The sequence below is a fragment of the Capra hircus genome, chromosome 18 (assembly GCF_001704415.2).
Source record: "Capra hircus breed San Clemente chromosome 18, ASM170441v1, whole genome shotgun sequence".
Taxonomy (NCBI): Eukaryota; Metazoa; Chordata; class Mammalia; order Artiodactyla; family Bovidae; genus Capra; species Capra hircus.
In genome coordinates, this window is record NC_030825.1 from 14,783,315 (window position 1) to 14,796,339 (window position 13,025).

The 13,025-nt window shown below is 47.2% G+C and overlaps 1 protein-coding gene across 7 annotated transcripts in view; it reads left to right on the forward strand.

Annotated features, from left to right (window-relative positions):
- Positions 1,081–13,025, forward strand: part of BANP (BTG3 associated nuclear protein) — a 71,392-nt gene continuing 59,447 nt past the window's right edge. For 2 of the 7 annotated variants that reach the window (XM_018061833.1, XM_018061834.1), the window contains exon 1: positions 1,081–1,557. In XM_018061833.1, coding sequence (XP_017917322.1) covers positions 1,318–1,557 — 240 coding nt within the window. In that variant the 5' untranslated portion in view covers positions 1,081–1,317. The remainder of the gene's footprint in view (positions 1,558–13,025) is intronic. The other 5 variants (XM_018061837.1, XM_018061838.1, XM_018061835.1 and 2 more) reach the window with 3 other exon arrangements.

The following is a 13,025-nucleotide window of genomic DNA, read 5'->3' on the forward strand; positions in this document are numbered from 1 at the left end:
CCACTCTCCCCTTCCCTCTCTCTTTCGTCTCCTTAACCCTCCCTATCCTTCCCTGTTTTTCTACTCCCCCGGTCCTGGACACAGGAATCTGGTCAAAGGGCCCTCAGCCTGAGCTGAGGATTGGCGACTGATCACCCCCTCTTGGCAGAGAACTCGAATTCTGGTTCTGGTCTGGTCTGATTTCTGGTAGGGTCGAGTTTCAGTCCTCCCTTCTCTGGAGGCCAGGGAAAAGTCCCATAACGCCTGGGCATCTGTAGGTGGCAGGAGATGTCTGTAAGGCCACCCCTTTCGTCCCCCCCTCTCCTGCCTCCTCCCCGTTCTTTCAACCTGGCTTCCTTTCCTCCCTTGAAATCTTTGATGTTAGTACTTGGATCTGAAGTTCTGTGTCTCTATAGGAGGTTTTCTGAGAGACTGTATTCTTGTATTTAAGGGCTTCCCTGGTGGTGCAGAGGTTAAAGCGTCTGCCTGCAATGTGGGAGACCTGGGTTTCATCCCTGGGTTGGGAAGATCCCCTGGAGAAGGAAATGGCAACCCACTCCAGTATTCTTGCCTGGAGAATCCCATGGACAGAGGAGCTTGGTGGGCTACAGTCCACGGGTTGCAAAGAGTCGGACACGACTGAGGGACTTCACTGTCACTTAATAAGAATTTTCCAGTTTGTTGTGATCCACATAGTCAAAAGTTTTAGCATAGACAACGAAGGAGAAGTAGATATTCTTCTGGAATTCTCTTGCTTTTTGTATGATCCAACAGATGTTGGCAATTTGATCTCTGGTTCCTCTCTGCCTTTTCTAAGGATACATAACAAACATCACAATACATAACAAACATCAATTACACATAAAATATATATCACATATAATTAATATATATATTTCTAGGAGCGTGTCTTTGAACCTGTGACGAACCTGGGAACCCCTGAGCTCGCTTGCTACTCAGGAGAACCCCGCTGCAGCAGTGGCCAGAGCCGCGCCCGGTGCAGCGGCCTTGCACACCTCAACTACAAGTCCCAGCATTCCATGCGCTGGCACGGGTCGGGGGTGGGTGGGGGGGATGGGACCACAAGTACCAGCAGGCTTCGCGCAGACGCAGGAACCACGAGTCCCAGAATGCACTGCTCGAGGCTTGCGCAGGGCCCTCCGGGACATGTAGTCGTCTATGGCGCTAATTCCTATTCATTAGGCCTCAAAGAAAATGCAAATTCCCCGAACGGTCCACCAACGCGACTTTTCAGGGGCTAGTGAGAAGCCTGAACGCGTGACAGAGAAGTAAGAAGTTTGGAGGCCAATCTGTGGCGAGGATGCAGGACCCGTGCGCATGCCCGACGGTCGTCGGCGCCAGCCCAGCGCGGGCGGGAGACTCCGAGCAGCAGGCCCCGCCCTCGCGCCCTGCCCCGTCCCCGTTCCTCCTCCCGGTGAGCCTGCGCAGATGGTGCAGGGCGGAGGGCCGCGGGGAGGGACTCGCGGCGCCTGCGCAGAGCGGCGGCTTCTCTCGCGAGGACGGACGCCATTATCGCATCTCCCCGACAAACACCACGAGAATTCCGCAGCCCACACGGTAATTGCAGCTCCCGCAGCCGGTCGCGTCTCCACCTCCCCCTTCCCGCGGGGCGAGAGCGAGAGCGAGATCTCCCCTCCTCCCTCCTCCCTGCGCCCTCCTCCGGCCGCGGCGCCCGCGCCGCCGCCCCCGCCCCCCCCGACACGGCCACCGGCCCCAACGGCCCGCCGTCCTGTGCGCCCCCGTCTCAGCCCTGTCAAGCCGCCTGCCCGCCGCGCCTCAGCGCACCCGCACCTGGCTCCGGCCGCCCATCCCCCGGCCCGCCGCCCCCGCCGTCGCGGTGCGCGGGGTCCGTCGCGGAGCGGGCCTCCCTTCCGGGACCAGGCCCGCAAGAGCAGCGTCCGGCCGCGGGCGGGCGGGGTGGGGTCGCGCTGCTGTTGCTGCGGTGTAGCCGCTCCGGGTCGTGAGGCCACGGGCTGGCAGGCGGCTAGGCGGCTCCCCCCCGGGAGGCCGGCGGCCGCGGACGCGGGGACAGCGGCTGCGGGCGGAAGTGCGGGAGGCGGCTGTTCTCGCTGGGCGGGCGGCGGGCCCGAGTGAGGAGCGGCCCTGGGGACCCCTGCCCGGTGCTCGGAATCTTCGAGCCGCCGGTAACGTTAACTCCGTGTGTTTAAAGCTCCTTTGCCCCCCCTTGTCTGGCGATTAAAATAAGCGTGTGCTCCTGGGACGTCGGGTCCTGTCACGGCTCCAATTTTGAGAAAGCTGATGCCGTGTGTGGGTCCAGTGCTGCGGCCGGTCCCGCCGGCGTTTCCAGCGCTTCTCATCGCGGCGGTCGGGTCAGGGGGACAGGGAGGTGGCTGCGGCCCACGGACGGAAGGGGCTTCCCTGGGTCACACGGCCAGATTTGAATGCGATCTGTCCCAAGTCCATGTTCTGAAAAAATTGCACACGTTTGATACTTTAATAAAGTAATGCCACAGAGTGTCAATGGAAGACTATAAAACAACAGCCCCCACCCCACCTCCCAGTTCCACTCCTCCAAGACTTTATATTTTTGCTGTTTCATGAGGAAGTTCTTCGTAGCTATAAATAATAAGCTGGCACTTTACTGGTTTTATACATTCCTGACTTGCTGTTAACAGATAGGATGACTGACTTTTTCATATCGCATCTCACCTCTATCCCCTGATCACCATGTTCAGTTCAGATTGTTTATAACTAAGCAGATATTCACAGCTAGGTAGTCTATTTCCCCTGTTATACGGGTTTTTGCTTTTTTCTGTTGTTTATGATGGCCTTTCTTTTTCTTTGCACTTTTTGTTCCTGTTGACTCTTTACCTTTTATTTATTTATGTTTTTAACTATTGCCCGAGGCATGTGGGATCTTAGTTCTCTGGGGATTGAACCTGTTCCCCCTGCAATGGAAGCATGGAGTCTCAACCACTGGACTGCTAGGGAAGTCCCACTTTACCTTGTTTTAGATTCTGAAGGATGGCACTAAATCTCTCTTACCATCCCCCTCTCCCCAGCCTTGTGGTGGTCTTTTTCTAATCTGGATTGTTTACTCCTTAGACCAGCACCAGTATCATCTTGACATTTTCTTTTACTATATACAACAGTTTGTTCAGGTCTCGTGTTTTAATCTTGACTTCCTTTATTTCAGTGAGAACCTACTGCCAAGTAGCCTTATTCCTTTTGGATAACTCTTCAGGATCCTCTTTGGTGTTAAGACATTTCCGGAATTCCCGAAAACTGTATAGAGTCCTACTCTGACTGCTTTCTGACTCTGGGGACTTGTCCTTCAGCTCTGGAATCTGAAAGTCTTGTGTCATTTGAGAATGTCTTTTGCTCTGCTTTTGGTGGTGGTTTAGTTGCTAAGTTGTCCGACTCTTGTGACTCCACGGACTGTAGCCTATCAGGCTTCTCTGTCCGTGGGACTCTCCAGGCAAGAATACTGGAGTGGATTGCTATTTCCTTCTCCAGCTCTGCTTTTACTCTTCTGTTTTAGGAGTTTCTGTTAGTTTGATGATGGACATCTTGGATTAACCCTCCGAATCTTCTGTCATTATCTGCTTCCTGTGTCATCTTATTCTTGTTTCTGGGATAGAAACATTTATCCTCCAATCCTACTTCAAAATTTTTCATTTCCACAATCAAAGTTTAATTTCTAAGGATTTATAATGTTCTTTTTTCATAATAATGTATTGTTTGATGAATGCATTTTTCTCCTTGACTTTGGGTTTTTTTGGTTCCCTTTTGTTCTCTGATTTCTTGTGTCCTGTTGTGTCACTGTTCTTTTCCTCTTTTTAAAAAGACGGGCTTCTTGCTTTGTGTGGCAAGTACTCTTCAAATACTGGATTTATTGTTGTCTAAGGCCAGAGGAAGCAGGCAGAGAACTCATGAGTTTGGGGGGCTGATTTTTTGGTCACACTCACATGGTGGCTTATGGAATTTTTGTTCCTCAACCAGGGATTGAACCTGGGCCCACAGCAGTGAAAGCATGGTGTCCTGACCTCTGGACCACCAGGGAATTCCCCCGTGGGACTACTTTTGAAAATGTGCAGGTTTCCTATTGGGTTTTGGGGAACTTTTTGTTGTGCTGGGACCTCAAATGCCAGAAGGCAGATTTTCTCTGGGCCTCTCTGCTTAAGGAAGATGCCTTTGACTGGGGGCTGCTCCACTTGGTCCAGGGACGGCCCTTGTACAGCTCTTCGTACAGGGACCTGACTTCATGTGCAGGCACAACCCTCACCCTCTCCTGGTTTGGAGTCCTAGCCTTGATAGGCTTGGAGGCCCCCTTTGTTGTGTCCACTCCTGTGTGCTCCGATTACTGTTTCCTCTTCCCCCATTAATCCTCCTGGTCTGCCAGAAATTTGCAGAAACTCTTGCACATCTTATATTCTTTCTTATGGATTTATTATATGATACTAAAAGTCACTTTAATGGGGTGAGCAGAGTTCACCTCTGAGGCCAGTTGCTCTTTGTGAGTAGCTATTCCAGCATCCCTTCTCATCACCCTGCTCTCCTGCCTCCCATTGACTGTGGTAACGAATGCCCAGTGGCAGTGGGATGACTGGCCAAATCTTGGTCCCCTTGGGCTCCTCCGCATTGCACTTGTGGGCGGATGGTGTGTGTTCCCACTGGATTTTCTCCTGGCTCCAGAGCCATGGAAGGGTGCCAGGCTTAGCTGGGGAATGCCAACCACAGACGGTGTTAGAGCAAAGATTGTGGTTTTAGCCTCTGCAGGGGGCTTGTCTTGTATCACTGGGCCAGAGTTTAAGGATTGCCTCTAGGCAAGCGGTGATTACTGTGCTTGAAGTGTAACCTTGACGCATTTTAGTTGGTTGTCCTTCGAAAGCTGTGAATAGTGAAATACACCAGTTGTGTTTGCCAGGGCCTTGCTAGTGGAGGCATTGCCATCGCTGGGCATTTGTGAGAAACATGGACTCTCAAGCCCTGTCCAGATGTATGGAATCAATCTGCAGCTTTATAAACTTACCCTTTTGAAGGAACTTTACAGAAAAGTCACAAGAATAGTTCAGGAGCTTCCCTGTGCCCTTTACCCACTTCCCTTAACATTGACGCCTTACATTATCAGATATCCTCATGAAAATCAGAAACTTAACATTGTCACAGTACCTTTAGCTGAAATGTGGACTTTGCTGAACTTCATCAGTTTTCTACTAATGTCCTTTTTCTGTTTCAGGATCTAATCCAGGACCTCACTCTGCATTTAGTTGTCATGTCTCCTTTAGTCTCTTCCAATTTGGGATGTTTACACATCTCTCCCCAAATGTTTATAAATTACAAAGGAAGAATTATAACCTCACAGTGGGAAAACCTGGCATCTCCAGTGATAAGACATAATGATATCACATTCCCTGATGATATGCATTGAGACAGAAATGCATACATGAAGTCTAATCATGAGAAAACCCAAATTGAGGCACGTGCGCCAGAATCTTGACTAGTGTGCCTCAGAAACGTTCCAGGTGTGGAAAGATAGCGAAAGATTCAGAATTTGCAAGTTAAAAGATCGTCAGGTATAGTACATGCACTTGCTGAAGAAATACTCCTGTGCTCGATGGCCCACAAGGAGCTAAGAGAGAAAGACCCACCAGCCTTATTTGGTGGGTGCTAAATGAGCCTGTTGCCGTCTATGGGGTCGCACAGAGTCGGACACAACAGCAGCAGCGCAGGCTCTAGGTGAGTCTGTGTAAACAGCTCATTGATAACACCCTTATAGCCTACTAGCCTTAGTTTTTCCTTATGATCTCATCTACACTATAAATCCTGAAGACTTTAGCTGTACAGTTAAATACATGATGTCATAATGCCAGACTGACTTTAAAATGTCCTGTGACTTTACCACTTTTAACTATTTAAATCTGGAAAAAATAAGCATTTTCTTATTTTGAAGAAAGGAGTTCTGTGGGTAATGTGTATTAAGGTTCTTATTGAGAATGTCTTAGAAAAATGTATAAAAAGCCCTCCCTTTCCAAGAGGAGGATAAAGATCATTATTGTGTCCTCTGGCTTCACATACTTGATGGTCAGAAATACAAAAGCACGTAGTGAATTGTTCACTGGAGGTGCCCTGACTATTCTGAAATGTTCATGGGTGTTCGAAGGAATTTGACAGCAGCTGTTGGGTCCTGTGGTTGCAAGTTGCTTTTAAAAAGTGACACGTGCTTCTTATTTGGGGATAGAACCTGGAGCTCACTTAACTGCTCAGAAGAATAGACTCCTAGCATCAACCCTCCTTTCAGAGTACTTTTAAGAATTCTCAGCCCTTTGGTTTCTCAGTTTTGTGTAGTTTGTGAAACCAGTTTAAAATGAGAACTTTAGCTAGTCATCTCATCTTATGCCATCTGCCTTTCTGTCGGCTCTGTCTGGCCTACCTCCTGGGAAGATGGGGCTGTCTTCAGATCTAGAGGGCATGCTCTTGATCCCGTCTCATCCCCCACCCTCCTGCCCCAGCCAAGCATCCCTTTGCCATAATAGTACGTCTTCCGGGTATGTCTAAGAGGAGGCTGAGCTTGGGATGACCACCCAGAGCCTGCCTCTGCTTGAAACCTGTGGATGCTTTTGAATTAAACCATGATGGAAACCTTAATTTCCCAAGCAGATAGCACACCCGAAGCATTGTGGAAGTCACCTGAAATGATTCCATTTTTGAATTAAGTTCTTTGTGTTTTTCACATCTACCCGTTGTCAAGGACCGTCCAACTTGATTTTATGTTTTGGACCACCTGCCTTCATGGTGGGGTGAACAGTAAGATGGCCTTGTCTTTATAGTGACCCTCATACTGGGGTAGGTGGGTGGTGATGGTGCTGTCCGCTGCCCCAGACAGGTGACCCATAAGGTTGGATTGCTGACAGTACATAGATGGTGGAAGAATGAAATCCATCAGCAAAGGCCAGAGAAAGTGAAGAGATGAGAACAGGTAGAGAGGTGAGGGGAGTGTATGTGGAAGGTGACTATACTTGCCTTGCGCTGAGTCCTTCTGTGTTAGCATTTAGAGTAGTTGAGTGCGGGGAATGCTCTGAAAGAGTGAGTGGGAAGGAAGAGCCCAGGTAGGAGGGGTGGGTGGGGGTGGAGTGGTGTCAAGAAGCTGGGGACTGCGCTGAGTGGCTTGGGGCAGAGCCCTGTACTGACAAACCTTTTGTAATAAAGATTTACATTGTGTGCTGCAAAGAATGCCGCTTCTGGTCTCTAGTGATTTTTCCTTCCTCTTCACGATGGAAAGTCATCAAATAGCTTGAAGCAGAATTACACCTTTCTAAAGTAGCAGTGGGTTTGGATAAACTGGCAGGGAAAACTTGGTGCTGGTATTTCCTTGTTGGTGTGAACTATGTGTCCCTTGAGTGTGGCAAGAGCCCCGGGCACCTTGATCTTCCTGGATGGAGCGGGGACAACTCAGGCTGGGTGCCAGCTGTCACCGCCAGGTACACCCTGTGGTCGCACTGGCAGGTGGGCTGCAGGACGGGACTGCCTGCTGCTACACCGTCCTGGAAGTGCTCACGGCTGGAGCCAGGGTGGACCTCAGAATCAGGTGCTGTGGCAAGCTGCCTTCTCTTCTGGGATCTTCTGCAAACACACCGCGTAATTCACGACCTCTCCAACCACCATTTTGACTGAATCTGTCTTAGAAGGCTAGGTGTCCCGTTCACCAGCGAAGAGGTGCAAACACAGTTTGTAGTTATGTGGCCTTCTGGTTTTGAAATGAAGCACTTGATGGATTTTTTAAGGTTTGTGAGATTCAACTAATAACACTTTTTTTTGTTGAAAGAAAAAGGGCTTTAATATTTTTTACATTATTTTAAATTTGTGTGATTTAAGTTTATGTAATTCAGATGTGTATCAAGTGCAGTCCTACTGTGTTAGGAGAGTGGAGGCTGAAGGGGTACAGTAGGATGAAAGCAGAGTGTTGCCTGGGCGCCCTCCATGCCAAGTGTCAGTAAAACACTCCAGTCCCCTGGCTTCACTGGTCCTCCTTGCTTCTCCTGGGATCATTCAAGAGCTCAGGAAGCCTGCTTTGCCTCCTTGGGATTTCTGTAGATGTGCTGTAACCTGAAGCAGAAATCGCTCCTTCCAGCCAATAGTAGGTGAAGCAGGCAGAGTCAGCTCAGGCTGGAGCACCCTCAGGAGGCCACCATCATTTTTCTGCTTCTCAGTAAAAGTTCCTGTTTGTTTATACCCCGTCTCAGTCTCCAGGCAGTTTCAAGAGTCTAGAGGTGCCACTGCTGATGTTAAACGCTCTGCTCCAGAGAAGTCCACAAACTTTCTGTAAGGGACTGGATGAGTAAACAGTTCTGGCTTTGGGGTCTGTCCCAGCCGCTCACCTCTGCCTTTGCAGAAGCCAAAGTAGACGTGGCTGTTTTCCAATAAAACTTTTCTACAAAAACTAACTGCTGGTGGGGGCCTGCCTCTCAGACTGTGGTCTGTGACTCCAGACGCCGTGCTAATGCAAGTGGAAAATGTCCAGGTGGGGAGCCAGCAACACCGAGCTGATGGTGAAGGGTGCTCCCGCTGGGCGCCTCGCTGCACAGGCCACTCCTCCAGCAGCTGTGCCCGTCACCACTGACTTGGAGGGCCTGGAGGTTTTATTTTGGAAAAATCTACACGGAGAGAAAAGTCAGAGGCAGCCCTGTTGAAGTATAATTGGTGTCAGATGAGAATGCATCTTTCTGTCCTTAGCACTGTTCTTAAAAAAAAAAAAAAGCCTTAGCAACTCTTCATAGGAACTGGGTTTGGATTTTTTTCAGGCTTGAAAGCTGTAAGAATAGTACAAATGATTGTGATGTAGTCTTCTCTGAGGGCCTCAGATGCTAATACTTTATATTTGCCCTATCCTTTCTCTTCTCTGCAACTCTTCTGTGTTTGTGTGTGAGTGTTTTTCTTTTTTACCAAAACAGTTTAAGCTATAATGTCCTGTTAACCTTAAACATTTAAGTGGTGGTTTCCTGCAAACAAGGATGTTCTCTTATGTAACCACAGTACAGTGTTCAAGGCTAACAGAGTCCTATCAAGAGAACGTGCTGGTCATAGTTAACACCCTTTTCCAAAAACCCAAGAGCGACTACACATAGACATCACCAGATGGTCAGTACCAAAATCAGATTGATTATGTTCTTTGGAACCGAAGATGGAGAACCTCTATATGGTCAGTAAAAACAAGACCTGGAGCTGACTGTGGCTCAGATCATGAGCTCCTTATTGCAAAATTCAGGCTTAAATTGAAGTAGGGAAAACCATTAGGCCATTCGGATATGACCTAACTCAAATGCCTTGAGTTAGGTATGACCTAACTCCAATACAGTGGAAGTGACAAATAGATTCAAGGGATTAGATCTGATAGAGTGCCTGAAGAACTATGGACAGAAGTATGTAACATTGTACAGGAAGCAGATACGAAAACCATCCCAAAGGAAAAGAAGTGCAACAAGGCAAAATGGTTGTCTGAGGAAGCCTTACAAATAGCTGAGGAAAGACGAGAAGCGAAAGGCAAGGGAGAAAGGGAAAGATAGAGGCATCTGAATGCAGAGTTCCAGAGAATAGCAAGGAGAGATAAGAAGTCCTTAAATGAACAATGCAAAGAAATACAGGAAAAACAGTAGGATGGAAAAGACTGGAGATCTCTTCAAGAAAACTAGAGATACCAAGGGAACATTTCATGCGAGGATGGGCACAGTAAAGGACAGAAATGGCAAGGACCTAACAGAAGCAGAAGAGATTAAGAAGAGGGGGTGAGAATACACAAGAACTATATAAAAAATGTCTTAATGACCTGGGTAATCACAATGGAGGTTAGACATCCTGGAGTGCAAAGTCAAGTGAGCCTTAGGAAGCATCACTATGAACAAAGCTAGTGGAGGTGATGAAATTCCAGCTGAGCTATTTCAAATCCTAAAAGATGATGCTGTTAAAGTGCTGCACTCAATATGCCAGCAAATTTGGGAAACTCATCAGTGGCCACAGGACTGGAGAAGATCAGTTTTCATTCCAATCCCAAAGAAGAGCAATGCCAAAGAATGTTCTGACTACTCTGCGTTGGTGCTCATTTCACAAGCTAGCAAGATAATGCTCAAAATTCTCAACACTACATGAACTGAGAAATTCCAGATATACAGGCTGGGTTTATAAAAGGCAGAGGAGACAGATCAAATTGCCAACATTCATTGGATCATAGAGAAAGAAAGGGAATTCCAGAAAAACATCTACTTTTGTTTCATTGACTACATTAAAGCTTTAGACTATGTGGATCACAACAAACTGTGGAGAATTCTTAAAGAGATAGGAGTACCAGACCACCTAACCTGTCTCCTGAAAAACCTGTATGCAGGTCAAGAAGCGATAGTTAGAACCAGACATGAAACAACAGAATGGTTCAAAATTGGGAAAGGAGTGCATCAAGGCTGTATATTGTCACCCTGCTTATGGAACTTATATGCAGGGTACATCGTGTGAAATGCTGGGCTGGATGAATCAACAACCTTGAATCAAGATTGCCGGGAGAAATACCAATAACCTCAGATATGCCGATGATACCACTCTAATGGCAGAAAGTGAAGAACTAAGGAGCCTCTTGATGAGGGTGAAAGAGGAGAGTGAAAGAGCTGGTTGAAAACTCAGCATTCAAAATACTAAGATCATGGCATCCGATCCCATCACTTCATGGCAAATAGAAGGGGAAAGAGTGGAAACAGTGACAGATTTTGTTTTCTTGAGCTCCAAAGTCACTGCGGATGGTGACTGCAGCCACGAAATTAAGACACCTCTCGGAAGAAAAACTATGATAAACCTAGACAGCGAATTAAAAAAACAAAAAATCACTTGGCCGACAAAGGTCTGTATAGTCAAAGCTATGGTTTTTCCAGTAGTCATGTACAGATGTGAGAGTTGGACCATAAAGAAGGCTGAGCGCCAAAGAATTGATGCTTTGAGTCGTGGTGCTGGAGAAGACTCTCGAGAGTTTCTTGGAGTGCGTGGAGATCAAGCCAGTCAGCCCTGAAGGAAATCAACTCTGAATATTCTTTGGAAAGACTGATGCTGAAGCTGATGTTGGGCACGACTTAGTGACTGAACAACAGCAACGGTTTTCAAAACTAGGAGCCTCATCGATGCAGCTGTGTTACCTAAGCAACAGGTCTAGTTCAGATTTTGCCTTTTGCTGATTATCCCAGTAATGTCCACTCCTTTTTTTGTTGGCTGCACAGTGCAGCCCGTGGGATCTTATTTCCCCAACTTGGGGTGGAACCTGTGCCCCTTGACTGGGAGTGCACAGCCTTAACTGGACCACCAGGGATGTCCCGTTATGTCCTTTTTTTTTTTTTTTTTTTCTTTTTTAGCAAAAGAGAAAGGGGCTCCTTTATTAACTTCGGATATATTTTCCCCAAGAATATTTGCCCTGGCCAATATGATCACAAATTAGGCACCATACTCCTTACAAACTGCAAATTTACTGGCATCAAAAGTTTGCATGTTTATTGTTGACAGAAATCACCTTGAATCATTTCCATCTGCTGCTCTGTTTGAGAGAGGGAGGGGAGACTGTGAGTAGAGGTAAGAGGCAGAATGCCAGGCTGTTTCTAAGGTCTCCACAGGCCACTGGTTGCACATGCAGATGTGGTGGGATTGTGAAGTGCTAGAGTTGTGGACCCAGAGAAAAACATTACCTTACTTGGGGGCATTTCCTAGGTTTATGAGAAGTTCTCTGAGGTCACTCACTAGTATATATAGTCCTGTTGGCTCGGGTAAGGGTTATTTTGGGGGGCTTCTTCTGTTCAGTGGTGGATCCTTGTATTTATCAAAGTGTGGTTGACCCTTAAACAATGTGGGGTTGGGGAGCCAGCCTCCATGTAGTGGAAAATCAGAGTGTAGCTTGCAATAGGCTGTCCATATCCATGCCTCTACATCCTCGGATTCAACCACCTGCAGCTCCTGCAGTGCCGTAGGGTTTACTGTTGAAAAAAGTCATGAGGTTCAGGTGCTTAAGCCTACAGATCTGGTATGTTGATACAGTCTTGCATCTTTGGCTGATGTCATATTTTATGTTGTCAGAGTAATACTTCACAGTGTAAGCTGTTCAGTAGCTACCAGGGAAGAATTAAAATTTTAGGGCATTACGTATGTAGAAGCCAAAGCTTTTATTGCAAGATATGTGTAGACTTCTGTGGTGTATTTACATTTATTGTTGGCAGTTAGTGAATCAAGTAAGAGTTGCTTTTAATTGCTTTTATGGTTTCTATTTTATAGCAGACATTACCTGAAATTCACTGTAACATATGTGTGGTTCTTAGGCTTTCTTTTTAGAGCTGTAATTCCTGAAGGCAGTAGTTGACAGAGTGTGGGCCCCAGAACCCTGGGGATGTCCTGGAGACCTTCCCAGCTGTGAGAGTAGTTTTCATAATGATTGTCAAGAGGTCATTTGCCTTTTTTTGCTGACATTTAGACCGAGTTGCCGAGCTGCAGGGATTCTTCACTGCTGTGCAATTCGGAAAAGCCATTCTCACCTAAGAATGTTCTTGATGAAGCAATAAAAATCATTCACTTTGTTCAGTCTCAACCCTGAGTAGAGCCCCTTTCAGTACTCTGTAACAAAACAGGGTGTGTGTGGAGAGTGCTTCTGCGTTTTGGAGTTGGAAAGTTGCTTGGAGGACAGGCCCTTCTGCCTGGGTTGTTAGCTGAACTCTTTTTTATGGACCACCGGAACAGACTAGTTGACATGTTACCAGTATTTCTTACTAAATAGCCAGTTAGCCTGTGACTGCAAGGAAAGCAGCTAAGCCTACTGCCAGTGGTAACATTTGCGCTTCCAAGTGGAACTGGAATTTCAGAAAGCTTTGTCTGCCACTATGAGCCTGCAGCTTCCTAATATGTCAAGACTTTCCTGATGAGATCAGTGCTGATACTAAGGAATGTGATGCCTTAGATAATCTGTAATAAACAACATTTGGAAGATCTGCCTAACTCAGTGAGCCAGTATTTTCCAGATGACCAAATCAGACCTGGGTCAGTGTCCATTTCAA